The following is a 16,518-nucleotide window of genomic DNA, read 5'->3' on the forward strand; positions in this document are numbered from 1 at the left end:
ACATTCCACATAAATGAAATCATGTACTATGTTGTCTTTTGTGTCTGACTTCTTTCACCTAGCATGTTTTCAAGGTTCATTCATGTTGTAGCGTGTATCAGTACTTCATTCCTTTTTGTGCTGAATACAATAGTCGATTATAAGGATACAGCACATTTTGTTTATCCATTCATCAGCTGATGAACATTTGGGTTGTTTCCACTTTTTGGCTATTGTGACTAATGCTGCTATAAATATTCTTGTATGAGTTTTTGTATAGATATGTGGTTTCATGCCCTTGAGTGTTTACCTAGGAGCAGAACTGCTGGATCATATGGTAACTCCATATTCAACGTTTTGAGGAACCACCAAACTTTTTCAAAGTGGCCACACCATTTTACAATCCTGCTAGCAGTGTATGATAATCCTGTTTCTCTGCATTCTTACCAACACTTGCCATGTCCATCTTTTTTATTTTAGCCATCTTTGTGGGCATGAGGTGGTATCTACTTGTGGTTTTGATTTACATTTCCCTAATGGCTAATGATGTTGAGTAAATTTTCTTAGGCTTATTGGCCATATAAATACGTTTTCTTTGGAGAAATGTCTATTCAAGCCCTTTGCCCTTTTTTTGATTGGGTTATCTTTTATTTTTGAGTTGAGTTATTTTTATATATATACTTTATCACGTACATGATTTTTAAATACTTGTCCCATTTTGTGGGTTGTCTTTTCAGATGGTGTTCTATGATAAGGCGTGGAACATTTTAATTTTGATGAAGTCCAATTTATCTCTTTCTTTTTTTACTTGTACTTTTGGTATCATAGCTAAGAAATCATCGTGTAATTCAGAGTCACAAAGATTTACTCCTGTGTGGATTTACTCCTGTGTTTTCTTCTAAAGGTTTTAGTTTTAGCTCTCACGTTTAGGTCTTTGATCAAATTTCAGTTAATTTTTGCATATGGTGTGATATAGAGGGTCCAACTTCACTCCTTTGCATGTGACTATCCAGTTGACATAGCGCTGTTTCTTTCAGCCTGTTCCTTCACCTTTGAGTGTCTTAGCACTCTTGTAAAAAAAATCACTTGACTGACTTGTATAAACTCATGTGTGCTCTATATTCTATATTAATGGAATTTTATTTCATTAATCTATGTGTCTGTCTTTATGTACCACACTGTGTTGACTGCTGTTATGTTCTAGTGTAGGAGAGGGGAAATAACTTCTTCTTTAGTCCTCTTGAGTTCTTCCTTGGGATGGATCCCTGTAACAAGACAAACAAGTTTATTAACGTGTCTAGTGCGTGTTATGCGGGAGAGATCTCAGTGCAAAGGAACTGAGGGCAGTGGCTTGGAACTCTACTTACATAACACAAGACATCTTATCCAAAAAATGTTGGCAGCACAGCACACTGGAGACTCTCTCTTGTCCCCTTTTGATGGGGTGGCTGACAGGGAGCTACTCTCGCTGCCCAGCATCATGAGGGTGTATTGTCCTGCACCTCACTAGCTGGGAAGTGAGCAGAATTCAGAGCTCAAAGTATGGTTTGAATATGCATTGCTGTCACATTATGGCAAAATTAGAAAACCCTAAGTCAGGGACCGCCTATATGTGGGAGGAAAATAATAGAGTGAGTTTTGTGAATTGCTCTTGGCTGATAAGGGAGTAGAGACCCGGTGAGTAAAGGAGAATTTATATATTGCCCATAGGAAGAAAAGGGGGAGGTTAGACAGAGCTTTTTCTCTGTTTGTTGCTGCTTTTTAATTGTCTGCTTTAATTGTCTTCCCAGAAATAATTTTTATGTCCAAGTCATATTTTGGCATGAACATAGTGTCCTGTGATAGTCAGTTTTAAATCAGGAAGTATGAGTTCTCCTCCTGTCCCTTTGTTTTTTTAAAAAATTAGTTTGGCTCTTCTGGGTCCCTTGTGTTTCCATATGAATTTTAAGATCAATTGTCAATTTCTGCAAGAAAAAAAAAGCCATCTTGGATTTTGACAGGGATTGATCAGTTTGGGGAGTGTTGCCATGTTAGTTTGTTAATTCCTCTAATCCATGAACACCAGGTGTCTTTCTATTTCTTTAGGTCTTTAATTTGTGTCAGTGATGTTTTGTAGTTTTCAGTGAACAGTGTTGCTCTTTAAGTTTCGTCCTAAGCGTTTTTATTCTTTTCAATAGTATTGCAAGTTACATTGCTCTCTTTATTTCATTTCTGAATTGTTCACTGCCAGTTTTTACATGTTGTTTTTGATAATTGATCTTCTGTCCTGCAACCTTGCTAAACTCATTACAAGCTCTAATGATTGTTTTATGGATTCCTTGGGGGTTTCTTGATATAAGAACAAGTCATCTGTAAATGGAGGTAGTTCTACTTCTTCCTTTCCAATCTGGATATCTTTCATTTCTTTTTCTTGCCCATTTGTTGACAGAAAGAGTCAAGCTCTGTAAAATATTTGAAGACATTTATTCTAAGCCAAATGTGAGTGACCATGGCCCGTGACCCAGCCCTCAGGAGGTCCTGAGAACGTGTGCCCAAGGTGGTTGGGGTGCAACTTAGTTTTAGACATTTTAGGGAGGCATCAGGCATCAATCAAATACATTTAATAGGTAGATTGGTTTGGTCCCAAAAGGCAGGAAAAGGTGGGGAAGGTTCCAGCTTATAGGTAGGTTTTAAATTTTTCTTGTTGAAAATTGGTTGAGTTTATCTAAAGAACTGGGGTCAATAGGAAGGACTATCTGGGTTAAGATAAAGGATGATGGAGACTACAGTTCATTACTGCAGAGGAAGCCTTCAGATAGTAGGCTTCAGAGAGAATAGATTGTAAATGTTTCTTACCAGACTTAAAGTCTGTGTTGAAGTTAATGCTGGAGGGCATAATGAGGCTTGTCTCACCCCTACTTCCCGTCATGGCCTGAACCAGTCTTCAGGTTAAATTTTAGAGTGCCCTGACTGAGGAGGAAGACCATTCAGATGGTTGGAGAGCCTTAGAATTGTATTTTTGTTTTACAGCCTGTGGTATGATGTTGAAAAGAAGTCAAAGAGTAGACTTCCTTGTCTTTTTTCTTTACTTAGGGGGAGAGCTTTTGGTCTTCACCTGAGTACGATGTGAGTTTTTTAGGATGACTTTCATCAACATGAGGAAGTTTTCTTCTATTTCAAGCTTGCTGAGTTTTTATCATGGAAAGGTGTTGGAATTTGCGAATACGCTCTCTGCATCTATTTTGAGATGATTGTGTGGTTTTCTTTGTTCTGTTACCATGGTGTAATTTACATTGATTGATTTTTTCATAGGTTGACAACATTTCATTCCTGGGATAAATCCCGAGCATGGTTGTATCTTGCTGGATTTGGTTTGCTGGTATTTTGTTGAGAATTTTGGTATCATATTCATAAGGAATATTGGTCTGTTGTATTAAGCCATTCTTGCATTACAATAAAGAAATACGTGGCCAGGCGTGGTGGCTCATGCTTGTAATCCCAGCACTTTGGGAGGCCAAGGTGGGTGGATTACTTGAGATCAGGAGTTCGAGACCAGACTGGCCAACATGGTGAAACCCCATGTCTACTAAAAATACAAAAATTAGCTGGGCATGGTGGCAGGTGCCTGTAATCCCAGCTACTTAGGAGACTGAGGTAGGAGAATCACTTGAACCCGAGAGGTAGAGGTTGCAGTGAGCCAATATTGTGCCACTGCACTCCAGCCTGGACAGCAGAGTGAGACTCTCTCAAAAAAAAAAAAAAAAAGAAAAAAAAAGATGTGAGACTGGGTAATGTATCAGAAAAGAGATTTAATTGGCTCATGGTTCTGCAGGCTGTACAGGAAGTATAGCACTGGCATCTGTTTCTGGGGAGGCCTTAGGAAGCTTAGAATCATGGCAGAAGGCCAAAAGGGAACAGGCGTTTCACATGGTGGGAGCAGGAGAAAGAGGGAGAGTCAGGGGAAAGGTGCCACACACTTTTAAATGACCAGATCTCACAAGAACGCACTCAGTATTGCTGTCATGAAGACAGCACCAAGCTGTGAGGGATCTGCCCCAGTGGTCCAAACACCCCCTACCAGGCCCCACCTCCAGCAATGGGTGTTAAATTCAACATGAGTTTTGGGCAAATACTCAAACGTTATCAGTTGTTTTCTTGAGAGGTTTTGGTTTTGCTGTCAGGGTAGTACTAGCCTAGGATGAGCTGGGAAGTGTATTCTTTTCTGTTTTTTGAAAGAGTTCATGAAGGATTGTTCATTTTTGCTTTAACGTTTGTTAGAATTCTCCAGTAAAAGTGTCTGATCATTAGGGGTGTGTGTGTATGTGTAAAGTTTTTTTGATTACTAATTTAGTTTCTTTTTTTTTTCTTTTTCTTTCTTTCTTTTTTTTTGAGACAGAGTTTCGCCCTTGTCCAGGCTGGAGTGCAGTGGCACAGTCTTGGCTCACTGCAACCTCAGCCTCCTAGCTCAAGCACATCTCCTGCCTCAGCCTCCCGAGTAGCTGGTATTACAGGCACCCGCCCCCACGCCCAGCAAATTTTTTTGTATTTTTTGTAGAGATGAGGTTTCACCATGTTGGTCAAGCTGGTCTTGAACTCCCGACCTCAGGTGATCCACCCACCTTGGCCTCCCAAAGTTCTGGCATTACAGGCATGAGCCACTGCGCCCTGCCACTAATTTAGTTTCTTTACTTGTTACAGGTATATTCAGATTTTCTATTTCTGTTTGAGTCAGTTTCTATAGTTTGTGCCTTTCTAGAAATTTGTTTATTTTATGTAGGCTACTTAATTTGTTGGCATAAAATTGTTCATAGTATTCCTTTGTAATCCTTTTTATTTATGTAAGGCTAATAATAGTAGTGTCCCTCCTTTCTTGATTTTAGCAATTTCAATTTTCTTTCTTATTTTCTTCGCCAGTCTAGCTAAAGGTGTATTAGTTTTGTGGATCTTATCAAGGAACTACTTTTAGTTTCATTAATTTTTCTCTATTGTTTTCCTTTTTTTTTTTTTAAGCTGCCTTCTTGTATATAAGCAGTTCCCAAAGTGTGTTTTGGGAACCTTCAGGGGTCCTTGAAGTAAAAATGAATGCAGTGTTCATTTGCCTTCCACACTCTGATTTTCTCACGAATGTATATTGGAGTTTTCCAGTGGTCCCATGACTTATCAAATTGCAACAGATTGCAGGTAGAAACAGAGATGAGAATCCTGTTAATTATAAGCCAGATGAGAGATAAGCTAGCTTATATTAAGCCAGACATTTTGAAGTTTGCAATACTCTAAAGCAATGCCATTCTTTTTTTTAAATGGGGTCTTGCTGTGTTGCCTAGGCTGGACTCGAACTCCTGGGCTCAGGTGATCCTCTGATCTCAGTCTTCCCAGTAGCTGGGGTTATAGACACATATCACCACATCCAGCCTTTTCACTATTTTTTGTTTATTTGTTTTGGAAAATATAGTTATTTTTTATGAAAAAGTACTAACAGTAACATGTCTTGCTATTTTAAAATGAATTAGTAAATATTTTTACAATTCTCAGTTTAAATTGCTGATTCGTATTAAAAGATATAATCTCTTTAGGGTTCTCAGTAATTTTTAAGAATATAAAGAAGCCTCAAGGCTGGGCATGGTAGCTCACTCCTATAATTTCACTGCTTTGGGAGGCTGAGGTGGGAGGATCACTTGAGGCTAAGAGTTCGAGACCAGCCTGATCAACAGCACAATCCTGTCTCTGCAAAAAAATTAAAAAAAAAAAAATTAGTCTAGCATGGTGGCTCATGCCTGTAGTCCTAGCTACTTGGGAGGCTGAGGAGAGAGGATTACTTGAGTCCAGGAGTTTGAGATTGCAGTGAGCTCTGATTGTACCACTGCACACCACCCTGGGCAACAGAATGAGACCCCCGTCTCTTATTAAAAAAATGCCTTCAAGTCAAACATTTTAAAGCTGCTATTATATATTACCTCATCAAATCTTTAAAATAATCCTAAGGGTTAGAAACTCCTATTTGTAGCTAAACAAAATGGAAAAGATAAATTCAGAATTTTAGAGGTAGGGGCCAAGATTTAAAACCAAATTTTTAATATTCCAAAGTTTATATGCATTACAGTGAATACCTAATTATCCACATTTTCTTCTTTTTCCACACTCTAATTTCTTAAGATTTAAAACAAGCTAGTGAGTCTTTAAGAGGAGTGTATTTTCTGGGTATTGTGTGGCGAAATGTTAGCTGCTGTATGACTTTTCTCCGGCTGTGATGACCCTTTGGTATTCCCTCTACAGAAAGATGTGTCATGGCAATGCTGAGAAAGAGGATCAGGGATGAGAAGACCAACGTTAGGAAGTCTGCACTGCAGGTGTGAGTTTTCTCTGCACATTTTTTTTTTTTTAAGCACTAAAAACTTGGAAATGCAAAGGGATATTTTTTAAACTCCTAGACCATATTCATTATTTAATTTGCTTTTCACTGAACTGTTAGTTGACCCTGATCCTGTTATATGTGAATTATAGATGAACTGGAAGATTATTTATTTTTAAGCTTTCCTACAGGGTTTCTGATTTTTTTAAGAACCACAAATTTATATCCTTAATTTGTTTAGAATAGGAATTCTTAACCTAGGGAGCATGCGTGGATTTTAATAGGTTCATAAAATTGTTTGTAAATATTTGTTTATATAAAATTTGTTTTTCTTTGAGAGAGGCCTTAGCAAATTGGATTCTGAAAAATGGGATGTTGTGAGGAGGAAGGTTGGATCCATGACCCTAAAATGTTAAGAACCACAAACTTAAAGGAAGTGCTCCTTTGTTAACAGTTTATCTTTCTGAGTTGATTCTATGCAGTCATCACTTCGTGTTGCATATATGCCTTCTAGGTATTAGTGAGTATTTTGAAACACTGTGATGTCTCGGGCATGAAGGAGGACCTGTCGATTCTGCAGGACCAGTGTCGGGACCCTGCGGTGTCTGTCCGGAAGCAGGCCCTCCAGTCTCTTACTGAACTCCTTATGGTGAGAGGCAGGACATTAGATGTGTAATGCACGGTATTTTACATTAAAAGTAATTCCACGCAATAATTACCTGCTGCTAAATGTTAAGTTGACCTTTAAAAACTCTTAAGTCCACTGTAGAATTATACAACATAAGGGAGGAGGTATCTTTGAATTATGTATGATAGACTGTGCTTCCTATTAAACATAATTAGGAACTAATGCTAGCGAATGCCAATTGTTAGCCCTTTCTTCACTTTGTTTTTTATTTTTTTTGAGGCAGAGTCCTGCTGTGTTTCTCAGGCTGGAGTGCAGTGGCACAATCTTGGCTCACTGCAACCTCCGCCTCTCGGGTTCAAGCAGCGCTCCTGCCTCAGCCTCCTGAATCGCTGGGACTACAGGCAGGTGCTGCCATGCCTGGCTAATTTTTGTATTTTGTATTTTCAGTAGAGACAGGGTTTCACTGTTGGCCAGGCTGGTCTCGAACTCCTGACCTCAGGTGACCCGCCTGACTTGGCCTCTCAGAGTGCTGGGATTACAGGCGTGAGTGACTGCACCCGACCCTTTTCTTCACTTTTAATCTCACACAGGAAAATAAAATTTTAAGTTGATTTGGTTAAGCTGGAGGCCTAGACTAAATTTAGTCAATTAGGGCATAGATAGATGGTATTGCCGGAAGAGCAGACTCACAAGTACTATATTTAATTTACTCTTGTCAGCTAGGTAGCATTTTAGTTGAATTTTAAAAGCATGTTTATTTCTTTGTTTCATGATAGAAGGCATTAAGCAACGCATATTTTGACTTTTTCTGTCAGCATCTGTTCTAATTGCTCTTTGGGATATTTATTATTTGCTCTTGATTTTTAATGACCAAAAAAGTGCTGATTTACTTCTACTAGTAAAATAGTGACTTTAATGTATAAGTTTAAAATTTTGGTTTGCACTGATTTACATTAAGCTGGCTTTGCTTTTGTATGTTTTTTGATTTTTTTTTCCACTTGGTGGTCTATTTGCAGTTGAATGTGTGATTATTTTTAACATGTCAAAATGTTGATCACAACTTCCCTGACTTGTATCTAGACCTTCTTGTGTCATAATCTTTCACTCCTAAGGCTCAGCCTAGATGCGTGCAGATCCAGACAGCCTGGCTGCGGGGCTTGGTCCCGGTGGTGATGGACTGTGAGAGCACTGTGCAGGAGAAGGCCCTGGAGTGCCTGGACCAGCTGCTGCTGCAGAACATCCGGCATCACAGCCACTTTCACGCTGAGGATGACAGCCAGGTCCTCGCCTGGGCACTTCTTACCCTCCTCACCACGGAAAGCCAGGAACTGAGGTGGGTTAACTGTAGGACCTGTGTCCCTGTAGAAGAAGGCCGTAAGACTTTGTATTAGTAAATTTCTCCTACTGGTCCTTGAAAAATCAGCTTTCCAGATTACTTAGTATATGTGAAAATTCAGTATTGGTCTCTTTTTCCTTGACTTACTTCAAATCTCTTAGATATTTTTATCGACTGTATGTTTGTGACCCCTTTTTGGTCACTTCCTGTGCATCCGTCTGACACTTTCCAGTTTCATGTTGGTATCTTAATATGTAATAGACAACACTGATGGAAATACATATTAAATTAATATCACCTTTCCCCAATGCTGGTTATCATGAAGGAGGACTTCCTAGCTCCTGCAAGTTAAACTATTTTTAACACCTTATTGGATTAATTGACTTAACTAACGCTGCAGGGTTTCTCCCCTTTGATAACATTTATTGAACATACACTGTACAGTGAATATTGTGTTTAGGAGTTAGGACCTGTGATGGAGGAATCATCTTACAGTAGAAAGAGAATAGATTTAGTATCAAAAGATACCATTCTACGGCCTTGCAAAAATCACTTACTCTGAGCCTTAGTTTCCTGATTTGTAAGAGGCAGCTGTTGTACTCCAGGATCTCTTCATACCTCTTTAGGTATTACAACTTTGTGCCTGAAAAAGCGTGTTCATTCAGTAAAGGTTTTCTCAGTACAGGTTGAGCATCTGAAATCCAAAAATCTAAAATCCAAACAATGTTAGCATGATGCCACAGGTGGAAAATCTCACACCTGACCTCTTGAGATAGGTCACAGTCAAAATGCAGGCTCACAACATACAGCCTGTTCAGCATCCCCAAGTGAAAAATAAAATCACCTTCAGGCTGTGCATATAATGTGTATACGAGACTTTGGTCCCATCCCCAAGATATCTTACTAAGTATCTGCAAATATTTAAAATCCAAAACACTTCTGGTCCCAAGCATTTCAGATAAGTGATACTCAACCTGTGTCTACTCCATGCTTTGCTGAGATTTCTAGAAGGGAGAGATTTAGCCAATAATAGAGTCTACTGCTTTTTCACTTTTCTTAGAGATACCTCCTTATACGTGCTCAATGTATTAATTCATGTTAACTTAATGAAAAGTAGTAGTCATTCTTTGCAGAAAAGCAGGAGAGGCCTTCTACAGCTCCTGAGAAGCTGTTGGGAGGTTTTAAAATTTATTTTTCTTTATAAAAATTTTTTATTGAAGTATAGCATGTCTTGAAAAGTACACAAACCATAAGGTCAGTAAATATCACAAGGAAAGTATACCTGTGTAACCACCATGCAATCTCTGTTTGTCGTTGTAGGTGATAGCCACTTCTGCCCAAGTTGCCTAACACTTGAAAAAGAGTGGCCCAGAACTCATGTGCTGCACATTTTCTGAAATTACTCTTGACTTCTGATTTCATGGCAATTCTTCTTATTTTCTAGTGTTGCTTAAAATTTTGTCTTCTTTTTGGTATTCGTTTATTTCAGAGGTCTTTAAGGAGACATTAAAACAAACAAAGAAACATGGGCTTATTATGAAACCTGGAATCAGGTTGTGGATGGAACTGCTTAAGGAGATTATAAAATGAGTAAGAAAAAATGCAAGCTTAGAAGAGGAACCTTGCAGAAGATGTGCATTGAAGGCTTCAACAGTGGAAGATAGCCATGTTAAAAAGACTTAAAAAGTATGAAGAGGTAGAGGAACAACTATGAGAAAATGATTCAAATGGAAACAGGGAGTGAGGATTTCAAGCAAAACAAGCAGTCGACAATTCTAAATGTCTCAAAAACATTTCAAAAAAACTGTCTCAAAAAAAACATTTCAAAACTCATTCACATAATTCACATCAAGTTTAAATCTTACACCCAGCCAGATTATTCAACATATAGGGTAAAATAAAGCCATACTGAGACTAGTGGAAAACCAAGGGTGTTTATTGCCACTACCCCTCCACTAAAGGGCCATCTATGAAGGATGTACTTCAGGCCAGGCTATAATCCCAGCACTCTGGGAGGCTGAGGCGGGAGAACTGCTTAAGGCCAGGAGTTTGAGATCATCCCTGGCAATGTGGTGAGACCTTGTCTCTACAAAAAAAAAAAAAAATAGCCATTTGTGGTGGCGCACGCCTGTAGTCCCAGCCACTTGGGAGGCTGTGGTGGGAGGATCCCTTCAGCCCAGGAGGTGGAGGCTGCAGTGAGCCGTAATTGCACCACTGCACTCCAGGCTGGGTGACAGAGCAAGACCTTGTCTCAAAAAAATAAAACAAAAAGAATGTACCTCAGAAGGATGGAAACTGAATTCAGAAGGGAGGAATGGCATATGAGAAGGAAAGGTTGCTAAGAAATTGATAAACACATAGATAAATCTAAATGAAGCATAGCCATTACAAATCAGTAACAACAATGATACGAGGATGACTAATTGGGAAGACTGAAAGCCAGGTGAAGCTAAAATATAAAATAGTATGTAGGATGAGCTGGAGGGTGCATTTACTTGCATTTCTAGCATTGGATAGGAGACTAGAGATGCTCATTAGTATTAAACTCGAGTCAACACTGCAGACAACCAGGGATGGTCGTATGTAACTTCTGAGCCAGCAGAAGGGAAGTAACACTGAAGAAAGTTCAGTGCAAGAAAAGGCAGAACAGAAGCGAGGTTAAAAAATGAGAAGGAAATAAAAAGCATGGTATATTGAAATCATAAAATAAAGGGGTGAATTAATCCAATAGGTCAGTAATCTCTATAAATGTCAATGACTTACATTTAACAGTTAGTGGACAAAATCTTTGGATATAAAAACCAAAATCCAACTACGTACTGTTTATAAGAGCCACACCTAAAATAAAACTACCAGAAATGCTGAAAGTAAGAAAAAGGTTACTAGAAAAATAATGCGAAAAGAAGGCTGTATCAGATAGAACAGAATTTAAAATAGAGTCAAATAGAATTTAAGGAAAATGTCATCAGTTGTAAAGAAAGTTACTTATAAAGGAATTATACCTGGAAGAGGTATGTGTTCCTAAAGAATACGTATAAAACCCCATGCCCAACAGAAGCACATATTTCTAAGTTTATGTGAACCATTTATAAAAATTGATTATGTACTATTTCATAGAGTCAGTCTTAAATATCAACAATTCTATATTAACAGGATAATGTTCTCTGAGCATTATATAATAAGTAGTAGAGGAAAACCTCAAAAAAGAGTATTTGAAGAATTAAAAAAGATACTTCTAAATAACTCCAAGGTCAAAGACCAGTGAATTGGAAGATTTTTGGAACAATATGTGCCAAAACTGGTAGAATGCATTTAATGGAGTACTTAGGAGGAAATATGTAATGTTAAATGTGTATTAGAAAAGGAAAAGACTGAAAACTGAGGAGCTAAAGGTTCAATTTAAGAAGTTACAAAACGTCATTGAATAAACTTAAGGAAAAGAAATGCTAAAATTAAGACTGGAAATTTAAAAACTGGGAAAGAAAAACTGAGTCTTTGAAAAGGCTTATGGAAAAGATAAACTTCTGCCAAGATATGACAAGAAAAAAGGTTCAAATAAATAATATTAATGATGAAATGGGCGATGCAACTACAAATGCCTTATTCAGTATACATTCAAACCAGACTGTCCAGAATGTGTTAGTATTTTTTAAAGGGCACAGTTCTGTATAGGCATTTTTTAGTCTAAAGTTTTAATTGATATAGCTCTTTGTATTAATTTGCTAGGGCCACCATAACAAAACACCACAGAGCAGGTGGCTTGAATAACAGAAATTTATTTTCTCACAGTTGTGGAGGGTAGAAATTTGAGATCAAGGTGCCAGGACAGTGGATTTCTCCTGAGGCCTCTCTCCTTGGCTGTGTCCTCACACACATCCCTGGTGTCTCATTCTGTGTCAGCATTTCTTCTTACAAGGACACCCTTTGTGTCTGGAATTTATTCCTTTTGGTGAGTTCTTGGTCTTGCTGACTTCAAGAATAAAGCCGCGAACCTTCGCGGTGAGTGTTACAGCTCTTAAAGATGGTGTGTTCTGAGTTTGTTCCTTCAGATGTTCAGATGTGCCTGGAGTTTCTTCCTTTTGGTGGGTTCGTAGTCTCGCTGACTTCAGGAGTGAGGCCGCAGACCTTCGCAGTGAGTGTTACAGCTCTTAAAGGTGGCACGTCCAGAGTTATTTGTTCCTCCTGGTGGGTTTGTGATCTCACTAACTTCAGGAATGGAGCCGCATACCCTCGCGTTGAGTGTTACAGCTAATAAAGGCAGTGCAGACCCAAAGAGTGAGCAGCAGCAAGATTTATTGTGAAGAGCGAAAGAACCAAGCTTCCACAGCATGGAAGGTGACCCAAGCAGGTTGCTGCTGCTCGCTCGGGTGGCCAGCTTTTATTCCCTCATTTGGCCCCACCTGTGTCCTGCTGATTGGTCCATGTTACAGAGCGCTGATTGGTCCATTTTACAGAGTACTGACTGGTGCATTTACAATCCTTTAGCTAGACACAGCATGCTGATTGGTGCGTTTACAATCCTTTAGCTAGACACAGAGTGCTGATGGGTGCGTTTTTACAGAGTGCTGATTGGTGCATTTACAATCCTTTAGCTAGACAGAGTGCTGATCAGTGTGTTTTTACAGAGTGCTGATTGGTGCATTTATAATCCTTTAGCTAGACACAGAGTGCTGATTGGTACATTTTTACAGAGTGTTGATTGGTGCATTTACAATCCTTTAGCTAGACACAGTGCTGATTGGTACATTTCCAATCCTCTAGCTAGACAGAAAAGTTCTCCAAGTCCCCACTTGATCCAGGAAGCTGGCTTCTTCTCTCACGTTGAACTTGGGTTAGGGCCCACCCTAACAGCCACATTTTAACTTCATCACCTCTGTAAAGGCCCTATAGGAGGGAGTGGTAGAGGTGATGAAAGCTGAGCTTGAGGTTTGGAGGAAATGGAAGAGGAAATAGTTGATTCAATTGAACAAACATGTTTTGAGGACTTCATTTTCCAGGACTGGTTCTAAGTGCTGGAGATTCACAGAATAGTTCCATGCACTTCCTCTACTCCAGATGGTCTGGTGAAATAGACAAAAGCAAGTCACAATTTTAGTGGAAAGGGAGAAACAGAGGAAGGGCACATGGCATTTTGGTGATTATTTCTTCCTCTTTTTCCTCTTCCTGTCCTTTTTCTTTCTTCTTCTAGCTTAGGCTGGCTTCCCAGAAGTAGTGGCATGGGCAGAATATTTGTGAATGTGTAGGAATTAAGCAGCCAGAATAGTGAGGGTTGCCAGGAAGGACATAGTCATGCGAAAGCTCAGGCCAGAAGGCTCTACCAAATCTCAGGAAAATGCCTAGATCAATAGGTGTGGAGAGCAGAGGTCAGGCAGGTCGAGGACGGAGGGAGTGATGGAAGCCCAGCTTCGACTTGGAATGCTTTATCACATCGCAGTTGGGAGCTCTTGGTAATGCATGAGGTCACCCAGAGTTAGGTTGGAGATAAGAGGACCAAGAATAGAGCTTTTCAAATCAGCAATTAGTTATTAGAAGACAGGAATTAGTTAAAGGAGATGAAAAGAGATCCAGCTGGTGGACCAGAGTCTCAGCACAAAAGGAGTAGCCAGTAACCTCTGGTGGAGGCCATGGAGATGGGCCTGAAGCATGCCGTTGGTTTTGGTACTAAGATTAGAGGTTAGTGTGTTGGGTCACAGTCTGCCCAGGTGGGGAATGGCTGTGGCCCTCGGCTGGGCTGGGAGGCTGGGTGGGAGTGGAGGGCTGGGAGTTGTCAAAGAGGAGCCAAGTTTAAGATTTCTGCAAGTTTTCTGAACTCTGCAAGTTCAGAGAATTTTTCCCCATTCTGTTGGCTACATATAATGAACATTACTTAATATTTTATATAATTATTTTAAAATAAATTTTAAAATATTTGTTCATTGCTTATATCTTGTGGTATTTGGACATAAGTCAGACATAAATCATGTTGTAAGCTAACTGTAGTAAGATTCGACATCTGTGGATGGATTTTTAATAGCTGGTATATTAACAAAACTTCATTTATATGCATATGCTTATGATGGCATATAGATGTGTTTATTTTGTTATAGTTACCCTGTTCTGTATGCTCTGAGAATTTCCCTTTTAAAAACAATTTAATGAGGAATTCCCGATGTTTGCGTGTGTGTATGTATGTGTATGTGTTTTCCCAGAAGTCTGAAGAAAAATTAATCAAGAGAAGAAGTGTATTTTTCTCTTCATTTAAACATATAATATGGCATTGTCTCATGAGTCATGATCCCATTCAGTGACATGGGAAGAAGTAAAATAAGAGATAGTTCTAAAACAACAGTGACGGCCAGGCACAGTGGCTCACAACTATAATCTCAGTACTTTGGAAGGCCAAGACAGAAGGATGGCTTGAGCCCAGAAGTTCAAGACCAGTCTAGGCAACATAGCGAGACCCTGTCTCGAAAGAAAGAGAGATAGAGAGAAAAGAAAGAGAGAAAGAGAAGAAAGAAGGGAAAAAGATTAGCCAGGGATGATGACCATGCCTGTAGTCTCAGCTGCTCTGGAGGCTGAAGGAAGAGGATTGATTGAACCCAGGAGGTGGAAGCTACGCAGAGAGCTGTGATCATACTACTGTGATCCAGCTTGGGTGACGGAGTGTGACCCTGTCTCAAAAAATAGTAGTAAAACACTTTAGTACATCAGAAGCACTGTTTGAAATATCTATTTCTGAGTGGTATTAAGTTATTGCATATTTTAGCTCATTTAACATCATATTTAGTTGTTGGGTTGTCATTTACAATCCTTCCACTGAAAAAAGGGCGGTGTTACTAATTTTTGTCGCTAAAACTGTATGAGCTCTGAATATGTCTGTAACTGACCCCATGCAGTTATGTAGAAATTTTGGAGGAGAGGAGGAGAAGAGTCTCAAATGAATTGTGAAATTTTATTCTTTGCTTTAAGAAATATTTTACGAGGGGAAAAATGAATATAACTGATTATAGAATAATAAAAATTTAAAAGATACCTAGTTTGGTATCAGACATGCCACTAATTAGGAAAGTCTGTGAAAGTTTCATGTGCCACATGAGTCCTGGAGCAGCAGAAGTTGATACCCTTTCCGTGAGGCGCTGATCTGAATTGTTTTGTATATTTACACTTGTAATTCTGCTTTTCTATCTTTTTTTTTTTTTTTCTAGCCGATATTTAAACAAGGCTTTTCATATCTGGTCCAAGAAAGAAAAATTCTCATCCACTTTTATAAACAATATAATATCTCACACTGGCACGGAACATTCGGCACCTGCCTGGATGCTGCTTTCCAAGATTGCTGGCTCCTCACCCAGGCTGGACTACAGCAGAGTAATACAGTCCTGGGAGAAAATCAGCAGGTTTGTATCTTCCGATTTGACCACTAATGACACTGAAGAGTCTTAGAAACAAAGCCCAAGGCTTAAGGAAGTGGGCCTTTTTCATAGCTATTCATATACAGAGACCTTCTGCTTGAAACCTGGTACAAAAACAAGCATGAAAAAATAAGAATCATGTTTAACCCATTTCCCCTTGTCCAAGCACAGTAAGTGCCTTGTTCCCACCGCTTGACTCCTAAGCCATGCTACCTATCCTGCTTCCTCCAGTGTTGATAATCCAGAAGAAAGGCCTTTGTTGGCAGCAGTGTTTAACTTGCTTCTCCCTTGATATTTCTCCTGCCCTTTCTCTAGTCAGCAGAATCCCAATTCAAACACCTTAGGACATATTCTGTGTGTGATTGGGCATATTGCAAAGCATCTTCCTAAGAGCACCCGGGACAAAGTGACTGGTGAGTGTCCGCTGGAGAGTCTTACTTGAAAATGCATTGCTGTTCATTTCAGGGGTGTGTGTGTGTACCTGAATATATTTAAGCAGTTGAACTTCAGGGGTTTTGACCTCCTTCACAGATGCTGTCAAGCGTAAGCTGAATGGATTTCAGTGGTCTCTAGAAGTGATCAGTTCAGCTGTTGACGCTTTGCAGAGGCTTTGTAGAGCATCTGCAGAGACACCAGCAGAGGAGCAGGTATGGCCAGACTTTCCCTGATACATTTCTGACTTGTTTGTGCTTAGGGTGTTACTGTGCTTTGAAGTTTGAGGAGCATATTCTATAAATAAGAGGACATGTAAGGATGTCCCCAGCAGCGATTGCCGCGACAAGGCAAGGTTTACAGAACTGGCAATTGACATTCCCCAAGAAGATTTAGCTGCTGAAGAGAAATGACTCCCTTAGAT

General features: G+C 39.4%; 1 protein-coding gene across 1 annotated transcript in view; it reads left to right on the top strand.

Annotated features, from left to right (window-relative positions):
* Positions 1 to 16,518, top strand: part of NCAPD3 (non-SMC condensin II complex subunit D3) — a 67,117-nt gene that overhangs the window by 22,564 nt on the left and 28,035 nt on the right. Inside the window, exons 14-19 of the mRNA XM_010362039.2 lie at positions 6,232 to 6,305; positions 6,822 to 6,956; positions 8,048 to 8,268; positions 15,456 to 15,647; positions 15,978 to 16,075; positions 16,194 to 16,309. Of these exons, the coding sequence (XP_010360341.2) occupies positions 6,232 to 6,305; positions 6,822 to 6,956; positions 8,048 to 8,268; positions 15,456 to 15,647; positions 15,978 to 16,075; positions 16,194 to 16,309 (836 nt within the window). The remainder of the gene's footprint in view (positions 1 to 6,231; positions 6,306 to 6,821; positions 6,957 to 8,047; positions 8,269 to 15,455; positions 15,648 to 15,977; positions 16,076 to 16,193; positions 16,310 to 16,518) is intronic.

This window comes from Rhinopithecus roxellana, chromosome 15 (genome assembly GCF_007565055.1).
Source record: "Rhinopithecus roxellana isolate Shanxi Qingling chromosome 15, ASM756505v1, whole genome shotgun sequence".
NCBI lineage: Eukaryota > Metazoa > Chordata > Mammalia > Primates > Cercopithecidae > Rhinopithecus > Rhinopithecus roxellana.